We start from the raw sequence: 16,387 nt of genomic DNA, 5'->3' as shown, positions 1-16,387 counted from the left end.
TTGCAGCTGACTAACCGAACTGACTTAGCCATGCCGGAACAAAAAAACCTGCGAATAACCAAGGAAATTCAACAGAAAGTGGGCCTGCTCATAAAATTTTGTATGATAAACGCCATAACCGTAGGAATGATACAAAGATAGTAAGTAAGGAGAGAAAACAAAAGCGAGCAGAATTTGCCAGCGGAGTGCCACATTAGTACTTATGACTACTAGGGTGAAAGTAGCGATATTTCGGGAAATGTATATGAAAGAAGGAGTATAATGCGATCTTGCTGGCTATTAGTGGCTAGGTATGTTATTCTTCCAGCCCACTTTTGCTGCTTCATGCCGGTTGTATTTTGAGGCATAAACTTTATGTGTGAAGGTGGCGCGGTGTGAACCGATTAAATTTCACAGAAAGCTAGTTGGATAGCGGGAAGCCGTTCAAAACCCGAAAGGAACTGGGATAAAGGCTTCCTCAGTGATTTCACGCCTTTCATTCGGGTTGTTCCTATTATAGTTGTTGATTTCATCTTGCGTGCATCGTTCGCGCTCGAGACGCATTTTCATTATCATTTTGATTTCAGGACTATTGAGATAAAACATTAGTAAATCACTTCTAGTAAATGTCGTAGAAGAGTAGAACATACCAATATTCATAGATCCTCTTCCTGTTGTCTTCACGATCCCATACTCCTTCTGGTAATCTCTCCCCACTCATGCCGAGATGAAAGCCCATTGGTGATGAATGCCAGACATTCTCAACACTGAATTCAGCTTCCTGCCTTGCTGTCGCCATGTTTGCCCCGGGGAGAAGGCCGATACGTTTGATGAGCCAGAGGTCCTCGGGGTCAGTTTTAGGGATGCGCTCTTGGAATTGGAGGACTTGTTTAATTTTTGAGATTTTGCGGAGGGAAAGGCCGCCATTTCCGCCGAATTTGTCTTGGAGATTCCTGCTTCCGGTATTAGTATCATTCGATCAATGAGGGAAAACGAAGTAATAGAGAGCTTACCATGGAGCCCCAACCCAATCGTACTGAAGCCAATCATTCAATGATAACTCGCTGTTGGCGCATAGAATGCTATCAGTTTGGAAGACTAGCAAATGTTCAACGCCACGGTTGCCGCCTAGAACTTCGTCGTAGAACCAGAGGTTTGTGAATGTTTGCGAAGTTTCTTCTGCACCGGCGACAGAGATGTTCTCTGGAATAAGCATAAGGTCAAGCTTTCCATTCCTTTCATGCCCCTGTACAGGTAGAGAGGAGTTCAAGTGGGATATCGACTCATTTGTTCCCAAAAAGAGGAATCTCCAGTCTGGTGGCACGATAGTGATCATGTGAAGCAGTAGAGGAGCAAGATGGCCCATTGGTCGGGTTTCGATGAGAAGGGCAAGTTTTGTTTCATTGTAGGGCGAAGGAGGAGGGCGGTTTGGATGATAGTTTACTGAAACTTTGGGAAGGGCAGACTTGACCGTCTCGTGGGAAGGGCCGAATAACCACATAAACCATCTAGATATCATACACCACCACCATTTAGTAAAGATAGATTAACGATATAACCAAAATGCATTAATGAATACTCACACCAAGAACAAGCTAGCTGGCAATAGAAAGACGAACTTTCTGTTTCGAGGGTTGACAGAGTAGTACTGTGTCGCTGCATATGTGTATGCATTGTCCAAGTCGATTGTAACCTTCATTTTGGCGGATAGAACAGCACAGTGCCCTGAGGAGACAAGATGATACGAGATTCTAGCTGGAAGGCGAACTATCTCTCAAATTAAGTATCTCGAAGACGTCCGATCTGGCTTTTAATATCAAGGCGTGCTATAGGTATATTCGCTCCTGACCCGTTAAGACAAGGGACCCGCTGTATTGCCTGTCGAAATGTGTTGCTGTCGTTTTCGTTTGACCTCGTTCAAGGCGGGCAGACATGCAACGATCAATTCCAAGGACCACCTGTCGTCCAACCTGCAAGCTATGCTTGATTCTCACAGGGCCAAGGGTTCTTTCAACGGACAGGAAGAATCTGAGGCAGACCCTAGGAACTCGACTGGTCACCTGCAGGCGTCAATATGCAATATCCCTCGACGGACGTTGGAATATCGGACGATATGGTCCGGATTATTTTGTGATTGAGGCCCTCAATGGAATAAATTTGGGCTTCAGCCCAGGTCGAGATAAGCGGGTAATGATGCAGCCTGGCTCTTCCGCCCAATGGCAATCTTTCCGGGGTAAAAGGAAGAGAAAAGGCTGGCGCGGGTATACCGTAGATACAAATTCGGGAACCTGGTTTTGAAGGTGAAAGCGAGAGTAATATACCGGGCTAAAGAGCTAAAGAGCGGTTTTTTGAACAGGCCCTGCCGAACTCGAAATATCCAGAACAAAAAAGGACAGGGACCCCACGAGACTAGCGCTGACTCGAGAAGGTAATGAAGAAAATAAGCTGTTGAATCCCTTCTTTACGCCGCGACTCAAGGTTTTTTATGTCTTTGATTTTACGCGGCTTCGAGGCGGGCAGGATGGTATTTAAAGCCTCTCAGGTTGGTATTCAGCCCAGCGTTTGAATAAATGCTATCTTGTAGATGTAGGCGAGTTATAAGTTGCCATGAAACGGATATAAATCGTTGAACTTCAAAGCTAAGATCCTTTTTCAGTTGTGTGTCATCGGCTTTGGTTTCCAAGTCGGGTTGTGAAAGGTTGGATTGATAGCGAGCTGGCAAGTGTGGTGCACCAAGTTTCGTCGATCTTGTTGCCGGTTTCGAAATGGAGTGGGGAGGATACACCAACTGGTTAGAGATTGGATCCAGGTGATTCCGAGGATGGGTAGATATACGAGAATCAAGGTCGGTCGAGAAAGGGGGTGGTAGGATGACGATAAGCAAATTTATAAAATAAAATAAAAGAGGCGGCACAGCTGCGGGTTTAAAATGAGGAAGAGAAGCAAGGCACTGTGAATAGCAATTTTCCATGGACAGTCAAACTTTAACAGCTATGATGCATCTAACTTAGCTACCTCCATTGTAGTAGTTCGAACATGGTGATTTAATGGTGGGACGTTGTTCCCATTGGACCTAATTCTTCGAACCTGCATGTCAGCTCCTCGATGCCGTGAACTCACGCGAGAGCCAAGCATGCAGCGGGTAGCTAAGCTCTTTTGAATGGTTCACTAATCCCACTCCAGCAGTTCCTCTGAGGGCCCACCGACGGCCATGAGCTAATTACCGAGCGGGCGGACGAATAAAACAGTCATGCCAACTTGATCTACAGCTGACTGCTGAAAGCAGCACCAACCTTTCTTCCTTCAAAATTTCATGGACTAGCTTGGTCACCGTTTCGTAGACGACTTAGCTTAGAGCTGAGAGTTAACTAGCTTTGCGCCTGGAACCGTTGCAAACAGCTTGCACTATGCCGCAATTTTAGGCGCATTGCCACACGTACAGTGCGATATCCGATACTTGGGTAGATTCGATAGCTACTAGGTAAAGGTAGCTAGGTATCAACATATTGGGGACTTGGACAACTAGGCCTAGATGCGATGTTAGTATCTACCAGGTGTTATCAGAGCGGAAGGGTATCAATTGACCTTTGTGACCCGATCGCGAGCGGGGCGACGACGGAAAATCGGAATTCACATGAATTCACAAGTTTTAATTGTGGAATATGCATATGCCTGCTCAATATACGGAGATATGCGTATGAAGTAAGGGATAACACAAAATACCTGTATAACCGGACCTGGCACCGATCTGTGCAACATAATCTCGAGTCTAGAGGTCAGTCTCCCGATCGACACGACTCGCATTTTCAACCTCAACCTCAACACAATTGCTAACAAAATTAATTCTCAACACTATAGCAACAGACCGACGACTGAGGTCCGGCTTCATAGATACCTAGATAGCTACTAGGTAGCTACGTTCGGCCTATAGCTAAACCGCTACCATCTATGCTGCCCTCAAGACTACGCTCAGCTTTACTCTGATGCTGCGGAATACCGCGACTGTTAGCATACACATGTATTATTCATGTAACGATCACGATCAGGTCTATCGATGTATGATACTCAACAGTCCTCCGGGGCTAGAAGAGCCATACTTTAGATGACCCCCAGCACAGATGGCGATCACGATATGGTTACCATATTCTGAATTTATTATTCTTTTTTCTACAAGAGAATACGTAATGGAGACATCACAAGCAAGACCATCTGCGGAATCAATTCATTCACATCCGAAGGCTTTAATCCCGCCTCCGGATTCTCCTTCTGTTCAACCAAAAGATGTCTAGCCCCTCCCAACAGCACCAGACTGCAGACCTGGGTGATGAAGGCCAGGAGCGGCAAGATGACTCGGATGAGCTAGGCGAAGAAGCCCGTCAACGATACTTAGAAGGATTAACCTACATTCTCAAGGGTGGCGATGCACGTTTCATCCCCCAATGGGATGAACAAATCATCGGGTATGATGCTGCGTCAAATGTCGTCCGAGACCAGAACAATCCCCCAAAGCCGACCCCACCAACTGAACTTGAGCTTTACCCCTGTACGGAATGTGGACTGGTCTGGATAGGTGGTCACGAAAACTCTGGTCTCACCAACATCCATCCGAGTCACAGCAACCACGTTGTACATCCGGTGAATCCTTGCCGCTCAATTTTGGTATATACCAAGGGTATCTGCAGAGGAGGTGGAACACCTGACGCCAAAGCTGCTATTGGTGTATACTTCGGCCCGGGATCACCCCACAACCGTTCCATACTCGTCGAAAGACAAGCACCCGGCTCTCAAATCGCTGAGATAGCTGCAGTAGTCGAGGCAATGCGATATATGCGTACTGTGATTCTCCCAAGGCGCAAAGAAATTCTGCGAGAGTCACTGAGAACGCGAAGTCGTCATCTATCATCGTTCATAGCCTCCGCGAGTGGCGTTACATCTAATGAATCTATCGCTGTTCGGCTGATTATCGCTACCGACTACCAGTACCTCGTGGAGTGTCTCTGCAAGCCCCGTCCGCTTCCGAAAATGCAACAGCAAATTAGGGACCAATTCTGTGGCGAAAATGTACCCAAGGACAATGAAGGTTTCAGCCAGATCCTCAGTGAGAGGAGGAAACTTTCGATTGAAGGGGCCCTAGTTACTTGGTATCGCATTGATCCGAGCTTTAACTCGATGGCGAAAGAGTTAGCAGAATCGGGTTTAGGCTCTACCAGCACGAGTACAGAGTAGTCCGGGGAGCGATTGCATACAAATAATAGAATTGCATGTCAGTAGCTTAGGATTAAATAACACCATCGCAACTGCCTACAAACGATAGTGTCCTATCCTTAGATACATCTGTCGGGACTACCAGGCAGTAAATTCCAACACATTTACTTCCCCAAAATCCAACAGTAGGACTCCCTTTCGAGGGTATTTCTTCGATTAATTCGTTCGATTGCTTCGCAAAGGGCCACGGAATTACAAAATAGGCAGTCTCGGTGACATTCTAGCCACGAGACTATAAGATATGTATACGCACTACATAACATTTTATTGCTTTATGCTGTTATTCGTGAAAAACTACCGTTACTCAAAAAAGCTCCTAGCGGTAAGCTCCCGTAAATCGACAACTGCCAGTCTTGGAACATGCACTGCAGAGCCACAAAGGTATTTCTACCCTGCGTAGTATCGACATGGGTCGCTGGAGTACAAATCAACCGGCCCTTGCCAAAGCTTTGAGATTGATTTACTATCATACCAGGTATGATTAACTTTGTAAAATTAACGGCGGCCCCGTACGCAGATAGAACAGAAGGAAGAGTATCAACTAAATCTTCAATAAGGAACTTTTCAACCCTACCAAATTAGAAGTTAACGAAATTCTATACATACATAGGTAGCAACAATTCGTTATAGTTTTACTGCCGCGCCTCCCCGATCTCCGTCCTATCTGCATCATCGAGGCGATCTAAGGCATTGGTAACTTGAACGTCCCAGTCCGAGAAATAAACCAATGCCCACTCGCAAATTCCAATGCCGTATAGCGCCAAACACTAAAATATATCTTTATGAGTATATGCATGGTCCACCTTTACATTATACCTTCAAGGTATATATTTAGGGGCTCTGGGGTATCTTGAGCTTACCTGTCCGATCCAAAGACCTACAAGGCCCCAACCATCATACGCAAGCCAGATACCTACTGGCAAAGCAACTACATTTAAAATGTGAAATCCGTCAATAAAACGCACGAATTTGCCAATCTTTCCTAAAAAAAAAAATTATAACTTACCAAAGTAGTAGGTGACGATATTCACACTTGCTCCCACATGTTGCCGTCCCATTCCCCTCAAACTCCCACCGCAGCTCCCATTTAAGCCATCTGCAATCTGAAACAAGGCAACCCACGGCATAACCTCAGCTGTCAACTTAACGACCTCTTCATCGTCGTTGAAAAGTTTGGCGTAGAAATCTTTGACAGCGAGCAATACGATCAGTACAATGACCCCCACTCCCAAGGCCAATCCGGCGGCCACATTTGCTGCCCGACTTGCCCCTCTTGCATCCCCCGCTCCCAAAAGATTACCGACTCTCACAGAAGTAGCGATTCCGATACCAAATGGAATAGTACTGAGAACTCCATCCGTAGTCATAACAATGGCTTGTGCTGCTAATGGGATTTGTCCTAACCGTCCGGCTATTATAGCCACAATCTCAAAAGCCCAGTATTCAGTTCCCACCATTACAGTGCCTAGAATCGCAAGGCGGAGGAAAGTGGTTGTATTTTTGAGGCATGCAGTTGTCCAACCCCCCCAACTTTCGTAGCCTTCAACGTACTTGGAGTACAGACAAAGGAGAAAAAAGCTTAGCCAGTAGGTTATTGATGTTGCCATAGCAGCGCCATTAACGCCGAAGTCGAAAGTGTAGATGAAAAGATATTGAAGGAAAATGTTGAGAGGGGTGGTGATCATTACGACGTAAGTACCAGCCTTCATTATGCCTGTATAAAAGTTAGTTAGTTAATTACGCTGGCTTCATCCATGTGTCGATTGTACTTCAAAGCATTCAGTACTACCCACCTTGTGCCTGCAAATACTTCTTTAAACACTCAAAATAAACATATCCCAACCCTCCTGGTATCAACCATCTCAAAAACATCGGCCCATCTCGTACAATATAATCCTCCTGCCCAAGCAATTCAAAGAAGGGCCCCGTGAACCACCAGAGAGTTGCTAACGGTACATATAAAGCACCCAGTACTACAATTGCTCTTTGGAGTAGTATCCCAAGGTCGGTCTTATTCTTGGACCCTGTAAATGAGGAAGAAGCTAAAGTATCAAGCGCAGTTGTGCCACCAAGAGCTACCATCAATGCGGTACAGGTGGCGAACATATAACAAAACGCGGATACTGATAGCGCAGCTGGCGATAGCCTACCGACCACAAGGACTGAAATTGCTTGAATTGAAGCCTGTAGAACATAAGCTATTATTACAGGCACCGCATTCCTAAGAAGAACTATCGATTCCCCAGCAACTGATATTTCGGCATCCTTATAGTATGCCGAATTCTGAGGTCTGGCCGCGCTGAAAAGAGGGCTGGAAGGTGCCGCTGGTACCCGAGCGAAAACTCCGGTGTCAGGAAACAAAGGTGATCTTGGATCATTGTAACTGTGATGTAAATTTGGAGCCTCTATTGAAGAATTGCTTTGCGATAGTAGCGGTGTCTGTTCAGATATTTCCGGAGATTTCGGACTTTTATTGAGTAGCGGAGTTTTGAGAAAGCCATTATCGGCATTGCTTTGTTCGGGTGTCATGTTGTACACGTTCTCCACGTTATTTTGGGACACTATATCTTCGTCGTCTGAACCAGAGGAACTACTACTGGCATAGGAAATAATTCCAAGTCCGGGAGGGTTTTCACCATTTTTCCTTGATTTGAACCAGCCTCTCATATTTTTGGGGTTTGTTTCCTTCCTTGCAATTGCCGCAGAGCGGTCTAGATTCGTCGATGTTGCCAATCAGCTGGGCGGGCTTCGTTTTATAGGCAGGTGTATGCAGAGTTCGCGCTCGGTGTAACTCTTAATTATAGGCCGTTAAATGTAAGTTTCCGCTTCACTTATACTTTTACTTGGTGATAATTATCGGGCCGATCGGGTTATTAAATTGACAGAGAGGAAAAATTTTTTTTGCACAAATGTAAGGGCCAATGGCTACGATATATATGGAGACTGTACACGAGTGCCCCTCTGTTGAACATGTCATCGCGCTGCAGTAGATGCATTGTATCGAATCAACTGCAGGAGATCTGAAAGCTCCCCAGCGCACGAGCCCAATACAGCAAGTGCTTCTGAGTGATTGGTAGGGAACCTAAACACGCAAGCTAGCTAGCTAGCTAGTGCGGGTCGTCGGGAAAGCTAGGGCTGGTCACACAATCGCCTATCTTGATTGGGATTTTCGCATATGCAGTTAAGGTCCCAGACCGGGTAATCACCACGACACGCACACGCGAATCGAATCCTTCATCGTGACTCGGATACTTCGAGGTTGCGTTTCCTATCTAGATCGAGAAGGTTATTGTTGGTTAAGCTTCAGGTGCGCTCCCCATCTTACACTGAGCACGGTCCAAAAACCCCTGACGAAATTAAATCCCAGCACTATCATGCCCAGACAGTATGTGCAGTCTTGCAGCCCACGGTTAACGTTCTGTGGATGAGGATATTGGGGATATGGGGTTCAGGAGGGAAATATTTTTAGAAAGTGTCAAGCCGAACGGAATCTTTGGAAGCCTTTCGACCGGAATTTGATTTCGGGAAACCCCTTCCAATGACATCTTTGTGCGACTCGGGTAAGTATTCACTTACGTATTCGAATTCCAGGTTCGTGCCAAAGCAGAAATTTGGGTTTAAACATGTCGCGGGTAGCCAGCGTAACGAGCCGAATGTATATACTTTTGAACCGGCCGGAAAGTTTTCTCCAGTTCCAACTGGGGAACTTTTCGAAGGCCATAGTAATTTTAGGACGGGACTTAGAGCCTCACAGCTACAGTTAATATCTAGCCTCGACAACCTAATTTAAAATAACATTTTCGTATTATTACTCCGAGGGGGGTGGACATGGAGGACCATGCAATGCACCACATGCGAAATCTGCAGCTAACTACTTACCTAGGTAAGCAGTAATTCCTCGCGAAACGAAATTTCGAAAACAAGATTCTATCGTGGTTTAACCAGGTCGGGGCCCAGGGGCGTGCGTACATATACGCATAACTAACTCTAATATAAACTAATTTGCGGAGTAAACACCAGGCCATCGGGAACGGGGTTAACTTCAGACAGTCAGTGCGACATTATCTATGCATTTAAATTATAGGTTTTGCTATGGCTGCAGATGTAGGCAGCAATCTTGTGGAGCAAGAGCAGTTTCTGGCTCATCTACAACATAGTTATATAGCTTTTCAAAAGGTAATTCCGATAAGACAGAGCTCGCTATTTCCTATTGTTGCAACTAAGCAATTACTGTGGTTAATACTGTCCCCGATGTCCGAGCGAAGGGTCCAAACCGCAACATGCTAGCATGGATGGTTATAAGCCACATGGCATCAGTTCAAGATCCACGGTGCACGCCACTTTCATCCCGTGGGTACGGCTCTTCGACGTAAAATTGGTTTAGGGATGTGGTCGTATCGAAGTCCAAAGTCGATCGATTCCAAGGAAGGATAAGAATCAAGCGTAAACTCTCTTTTTCAAACATAGCGGATGTCGAATTTTCTGGAACGGAAGCCGTTAGATGTCCAAATTCTAAACTTAGGGTGTTTAGACCCGGAATTCCTCGGGTAACGACACTCTCATCTCACGCGGTGGCTCCGATGGTCTTGTCATCTTTGGGGGTTCGTCGAGGTCGATGGAATTGCGGTCCATTCGATGGCTCGTTTCGTCCCAATATGGAACCTCATTTCCCGTGTATTTGCTATCAGTTACTGGATAAAACGAGAATTTAGCAAACACGAAGCATGCAAGGTACAGATAATATAATGGACAGGTCACAATTACCAGCGGTGAAAATGCCGAATATTCCTTGTCGTTGATCGAGACCCACATGGGACCACTTTCTATGCTGTTGGGACGGCTCATTTGGAAACGACCCAAAACAGTGTGTCCGATAGTTAGGGCCTACATCCCCAGAACTAAATTCTGACAAGGAAATGTTTTTTAAGACTTTTTTTTTCTTCGTATTGCGGCTTGGAATAACCCCCCGGCTATACGTGCATCGAGGTTATCGAGCCACATTTGATATCCTAAATTCAAAAGGTGGTGGACACGTCTCATCCTATCATCAGCAGCATCATGGGAGGTCTGTGGTTAGTAATCGTGCTCCCGATCTCCCAAGCCATGCAAGCAGGTTGATTGACTGCTGCACCCCAGTAAGATCGGTGTCGTTGTTCCGGGTCCACATGGGAGGGAAGCTGGGGGGTTAATCCGAAGTATGGGCACCAAGAGCTTCTGACCGTTAAAATCTAGCGACAAAGCATGGAGCGTCTCCAACCAACCGGGAAGGCTGCCAAAGGGACAGGCAATTCGGACATCGATCCTTCTTTTACAAAATCAAGGCGATTGTCGATGTATGCCCATGTACATGTGCATGTACGTATGTACATACATAAATACTCACTTACAGACAGTACGTCAGCCAAATTCTGTCGTAATTGCGGGGAACTCCTACTTCTATGCGCATGATGAGTGCAATTGGTTGGCAATGGAAACTGAATTGGCTCAGCAATGTAACCAAGTTTCGCGAATCGAAAGAGCAGAATGAGTTCGATAGGGCATCGCAATTGCGGAGCACTGTCGACTAACAATCAGAGCCATCTCCAAATAGGGAACCATGTCCGGGACGAAGAAAACAAAGCTTCTCACTCCCTGCATGCATCTCTACTAGTAGCTTCTCTTGTTTCGAGAATGTGACGGTGGAAAAATTTTTCCCCATAGACGGCTTGGGCTCTGCGGGTCACATGCAGCAACCGGACGGGTACATCCCACGCAGTTTTGCCATCTCATCGAAGAATTAAACGGATGGGGGTTACTGGCCTGGCCTGGCCTGGAAAAACTGCAAGACTGTACCGCAATTGCAAATCACCGGGTTAATTGCTAGCTGCAGAACCGGTTCTGTTCAGCAGGTATATATAATATAGGAATATAAATATAATCTTTTATCGTTTAGCTTCAAACTTTGGGCAATTGCTTCGAGTCGAGAAGGAGCCTATGTGGATATCGCTTGTCAGGCACAGGAGCTAGCTTGCCCATGTCCCATATGTCGAGCCCAATTTCCTTCGGTTAAAATGAGAAGAGTCTGCCAGGGCCATGGCCAACAGAGAAGGAAAAAACCTAACGACGAAACACACAACCATGTCCATACTTGAAACGGACTTAGGTACCAGTACGGAACCTATGTGTCGAGATAGTCGGTGGGGCTTTTTTGGTTCCTGCGCGCTTTGACAGATTCTGGCTTGTGTGGGCTCAGCAAGAAAAGGTCAACAAAGACAGCAGCCACTGGCTAGCCATGGCTGCGCTACAAGCGCCAAATGATGAGGGATAGAACGGAAAAAGCAATACCTGCACGGCATATAATCTGGGCTTCTGGAAGTCGAGGAAGGTTCTTCTGGGTGATGCGAGGGTGAGGCCCTGAACGGGACCCGCCCACTTACATACATACGTACATGTGAGTTAGGTACGCTCTAATAATATGGCGTTCGGGGTGCATGTTTGGAGCTTGCCCGTGCAGAGAGGGAATAGCTGTGAGTAACCCCCAAAATATTAATGCAATGCGACCATGGCCACAAATGATGAGGGTAGAGTAGCTCAGTCAGCAAGGATACTTGTAAAGCGGAAGGGACATGAGACGAACAGAGCCCGTCTTAATAAAGGTAGGACGAAGTCATCTGTTCATAATCCGCCCTTGACAAATGCGCCTAGTTCGAATCTCACCTGTTCAAGTGCCTCATAAACGTCATGTAATACATATATTATTATAATAACGTGCAGGTGGCTCGCCCCACTTCGCATTTCGTCTGGCTTTCGAGTCTTATTTAGCTTGATCCAATTCGAAAACGGTCCTGTCAAGGGATTCAGCGTAATTATATCTCCACTTGCGCCGTGCTCTGCCGTACGTACCTGTACCGTGCTCTACCACTAGTCGGAACTTTCCTCTCACATAGCCTGTTCGCTGCTGTTAGCTCGTTCAGCATCTATAAAGGATCCGAAGACCCCGTCATTCTTCAACTTGCATGATATCAAAATCTGCATTCAAAGGCTTCTCTTCACCAAATTCAAAGGCAAATATAAACTACCCCCACGGAGTACTCTGGGAGGACTATATACCTAGGTATATATATATGAACGCACTTCCACACAGATTGTCATAGAAGCTTTGGCTCAATACAATCATCAGGAAACGGACTTCATCTTTTCTACGCTCTCTATAAAACAATACCAGCTCCAGACGATTGCCGTGAATGCAGGGAACCAAGAGCTAGCGACCATCGACCTAGATATATACATATATATATACATATATATTCTTGTCTCATCCCCGTCGCCGACTGCACCTTTATATTCATCTATCTTCTTCTTTCTCCTCCTCCTCCTTTTCTTTTTCGCATCTCCTTACATATTCTATACAAAACGATATACATCTCCACGAAGCTACGATGGCGTCGGGTTACTACAAGTATCGATGCAAGAATTTTTACTCGCATAATTGTGGCAATTGGGTCTGGGTCAATAATACGGCTTGTGCAGAATGCGTCGTAGGTTTTCCGTTCACCCATGCTTCTCTACGGATTAACTTGTATTCGGTACCATTGTATTATCTTAGTCCCAGCTAACATACAAGCTCTACCCAAATAGGCAGCCGGGCGTGATTCTCTATCCTTAAATTCCCATAGACACCATTTGGCGGGAATGGATTTTGCCAGCAGTATTGAAGCTGATCCTACTTGTTCTACCGGCCCGAAATTGTCTTCGCACAACAGGATGCACGATCGAGACGACGAAGATTTCAGCGACGAGGCCGCGGTACGGCCGCGCAGAGATCCCTGCAGCCACTTCCATTCTGGTTACCTATGAATTTGCCTCGAGCCGGAAGGGAACAGCCCCACTAAACACATAACCATCTGAGCAAAGACAGCGGTCTTTCTCGGAGTTTGCGGGGCCCTAGGCAGACAAGACCATCACACACGAGCTCGCCGCCATACTACGCACTGATATCGCTTCTGAATCAACACCCGAAAAGCATATTCGGATCACATTTGAAGCTCAATCATCCTTTTTTTTTTTTTTTTTTTTCTCCTCTCTCCGATAAAGCGGCTACCCAATTTCCGTTAATCCCTTATATGATCTCACCTTCGAGCTCGGGCTTGTTCTGTTGGACCCAACACCGACTGGTTGCAGTTTTTCATTTCCTTATTTTCTTTTGGGGCGTTCCTCACATGAACCTCGATATTATCCTCTACCCTGCTTCGAAACATATTCGGCGCAGGAATAATTGGAATGTTTAATGAAATTAGTCTTATGACCGGAGTTTCAATTGGGAGATGGTGTTTTTACTCGCAGCCTGTCTGGAGCCATTTTGTCTCGTTTGCTTTTTAGAACCTTACTTTCCTGTGCATTCATACTTCTCCTGCTTCTCCTTCTTTTTGGCCTTTTCCCCCTCCCAGCTAGCTGGACATGGGTCTATTCATGGGGTAGCTTGTCGACACTAATCACTCGCGAGGATCGTCGTCAAGTAGCTAACCATCTCGTCAGGGCATCCGTGCATCGTCATTTTCCGATTTAGTTTGTTCCTTTTCTTGCATTTACACTGTGCTTTGTCATTTCCATATCAAATTTTGCGGAGTTGGATTTATAGACGAGGATGGGCTGGTTGGGTCGCATAGAGACAGTTGATTGGTTCAATATACCCGTTCCTACTTTATCCTACCCTTACAGTTTTAATGTCCACCTCCCCACCATTCGGATTCTATCGTCAACAGTGAAATTCGTATCAAGTCTATTGTTAAAAACTGTGACGCCTGTGTAGATTGTCTAAAGGATTTCCTACGAAAATATTTCCCCGCTGTCCCAGCAGGAATCTAAATCCAAAATTCCTTTTTCTGCTTGGATTTCGCTATTCTTCCGTACGACCGTTCGGGTTCCTGACCATGATGCGAGCACACAACAGACCTGAAACAGCAGAACCACCACTGTACAGCTCCCCGATTAAGCCTGGTAAAACACTCACTTCTGGTACCTGGATCTGATGTCGCTCATCGTTAATTTGTTCAATTTAGTCTAGACCTACCCTAGTATACTTATAACCATCCGGATCCATTTGGCCTCCTAGCCGATTTGCGGGTGAAGCAACCTCCGCTTGGAGAAAAACACGTGGAAGTGCTGCAAAACCCCTGCCTGCAGGTCGCTGGCGATTGCTGATATTGTGATACGGGGAACCTACAGCGATTGAGCTGTTCCCGGGATGGCGATTCAAGAGCCCAAATGCCATGGACCCGAATGCCCGTGCGGGCGTGCATATGTATGCCTCGAGTCGATGGGTGCAGTTGCATGCATGCAGCCGACATCACATAAATTTTCCCGTAGACGTATTCTATCCGGGAAACCAGCAAAGAAGCCTAATAATGAAGCACTTAGGCAAGTCCAGAACGCGAGTCTTTTTTTTTTTTTTTTTTTTTTTTTTTTTTTCCATCAAGAAAAATTATTATTATTTTTTTTTTTTTTTAAGATTTTTGCCCCCTCAAAAATTTCTCTCCCAGATTACGATCATTGTTGAATATTGATTACCCTTACATGCATGCACCGGAAAGATCCCTTTAAGACAATGGGCATTGAATCGTCCGCTGGACGTCAAACCGTTTCGTTCCCGTGCACGGACCTGGCTGTCTCCCGTTCTCGTCTTACGAGGCCAATACGACCCTCCAAACTAATTTCGTTCATCTTATTCCTTAAGATAGAATTAAAAACCAGTTAACAGACAGTTTTTGTGATATTCTGCTGCCGAGAACCACGGAATATCCAAGGAATATTCCACCGCACAGGCGTATTGTGTAGCTAGCACAGATTAGCGCGAAGCAAGTCATGCGACCAAGGTTGGAGACGGAACCCCTGACATGGGCCTTTGATGTTTCTTCCGGAGTCACTTGCACCAAAAAACTGCATAAGCAAGACGAAATCCCTCCCCGCCAACAAAATTCCCCAAACCTATATAATTTCAAGATATATTATATCCGCCTGGACAGAGCTGTAACCGGGTCACACCTCAGCTCTGAGCTGCATTTAGCAAGCCAGGTTGAGCAGAAGTGGTCAATCAATGAACCTAGCATAAAAAGAAAACATAGGGAGAAAAAAGAGCGTGGGGGTATCAACGGCTTTCAGCCTTTCAGCGAGACCAGAATCATATCACAGGCATCACGTTGCAAAGGAACAATTTCGATACTTCTGCCGGAGCTCTGCAATATCGGAAAATCTCCCCTTCAGTGATTCTCGCCTTGGTCGAAACGTCTGTGGGTCTATAACAGACATGCAGACGGGTCAGGTTTCAGCCGATCGAAGATACATACGCATTCAAAAGGCTAGGGCCGGTGTCCACAACAGATAGTTTGGTTATGAGGATCCGTAATGCGGATAGTCTGAGTGACGCCACTCAATATATCCTTATAACTCCCCTTTCAAATTTACCCTTCGGGGTAGATTGCACTACCTTCGGTCATGCTCAGTGTCCTGGAAGAAACAAATGGTGAAACAAACATCAACTACTAGTACTTCTTACCCTTCGTGTATGCCGTATCAAGAGTCGCGAGATCGATTTCGCGAGATGCCTTAAACTAGTCCATCTGCTCATATGATCTCTAAAATCGATCGATCTCACATCTGTTCGTTTGTAATACAAGGCGTTTTCCGTCCACAATAGCAGCAGGCTATCTATTGACCAGCTGTGCGTGCCTCTCGGACGGGCTGACCGGAACACTTCTGGGATTCTGAAGCACGATATATTAAAGGAACACGCAGTACTAATCGGGATGAAGCATCAGATGACCACAAGTCGATATATTTAGTGGGCAGACGTTAGAACAAACATTCGAGTGGACCAGACATGCGGCTCGGCTCGACAAAGACAACGTCACCCGTCTTCACCTGATTTCGATATTAAAAAAACAGCCCTCAACATTATCAGCCGCGTTTTCCGTTGTAACAGGATTATCGATGTCGCCAGAGACTCTCACCAAACCCATTTTCTTCGAGGTCGTTCAATCGCCAAGGAGCTGCTATCTTTCGGGTTTGAAGAATCTATGTATCATCAAATTGCTCTTTTTGATCCACAGTGATCCTTGTATCTAATGTTCCTCGATCCTGGTGTCCAACATATTAATTGTCCCCAAAC

The 16,387-nt window shown here is 45.8% G+C and overlaps 3 protein-coding genes across 3 annotated transcripts; 1 reads left to right on the top strand and 2 right to left on the bottom strand.

The window, feature by feature from the left end:
- Positions 1 to 423: 423 nt before the first annotated feature.
- On the bottom strand, positions 424 to 1,678 carry AOL_s00215g833 (uncharacterized protein; the record flags this gene model as incomplete). Its single annotated transcript, XM_011130035.1, has 4 exons — positions 424 to 568; positions 630 to 932; positions 993 to 1,487; positions 1,563 to 1,678. The coding sequence occupies 4 exons, from the start codon at positions 1,676 to 1,678 to the stop codon at positions 424 to 426; spliced, it is 1,059 nt and encodes a 352-aa protein (XP_011128337.1).
- A 2,582-nt stretch (positions 1,679 to 4,260) lies between these two features.
- On the top strand, positions 4,261 to 5,205 carry AOL_s00215g832 (uncharacterized protein; the record flags this gene model as incomplete). Its single annotated transcript, XM_011130034.1, has 1 exon — positions 4,261 to 5,205. One exon carries the CDS (start codon positions 4,261 to 4,263, stop codon positions 5,203 to 5,205), a length of 945 nt encoding a protein of 314 aa, XP_011128336.1.
- A 671-nt stretch (positions 5,206 to 5,876) lies between these two features.
- Positions 5,877 to 7,911, bottom strand: AOL_s00215g831 (uncharacterized protein; the record flags this gene model as incomplete). The annotated part of the gene is made up of 4 exons (XM_011130033.1): positions 5,877 to 6,011; positions 6,105 to 6,172; positions 6,251 to 6,958; positions 7,038 to 7,911. 4 exons carry the CDS (start codon positions 7,909 to 7,911, stop codon positions 5,877 to 5,879), a joined length of 1,785 nt encoding a protein of 594 aa, XP_011128335.1.
- Between the last annotated feature and the right edge of the window lie 8,476 nt (positions 7,912 to 16,387).

The sequence above is a fragment of the Orbilia oligospora genome, assembly GCF_000225545.1.
Source record: "Orbilia oligospora ATCC 24927 unplaced genomic scaffold scaffold00215, whole genome shotgun sequence".
NCBI lineage: Eukaryota > Fungi > Ascomycota > Orbiliomycetes > Orbiliales > Orbiliaceae > Orbilia > Orbilia oligospora.
The sequence above is the reverse complement of the archived record's forward strand: the minus strand, read 5'-3'. Positions and strand labels throughout refer to the sequence as shown.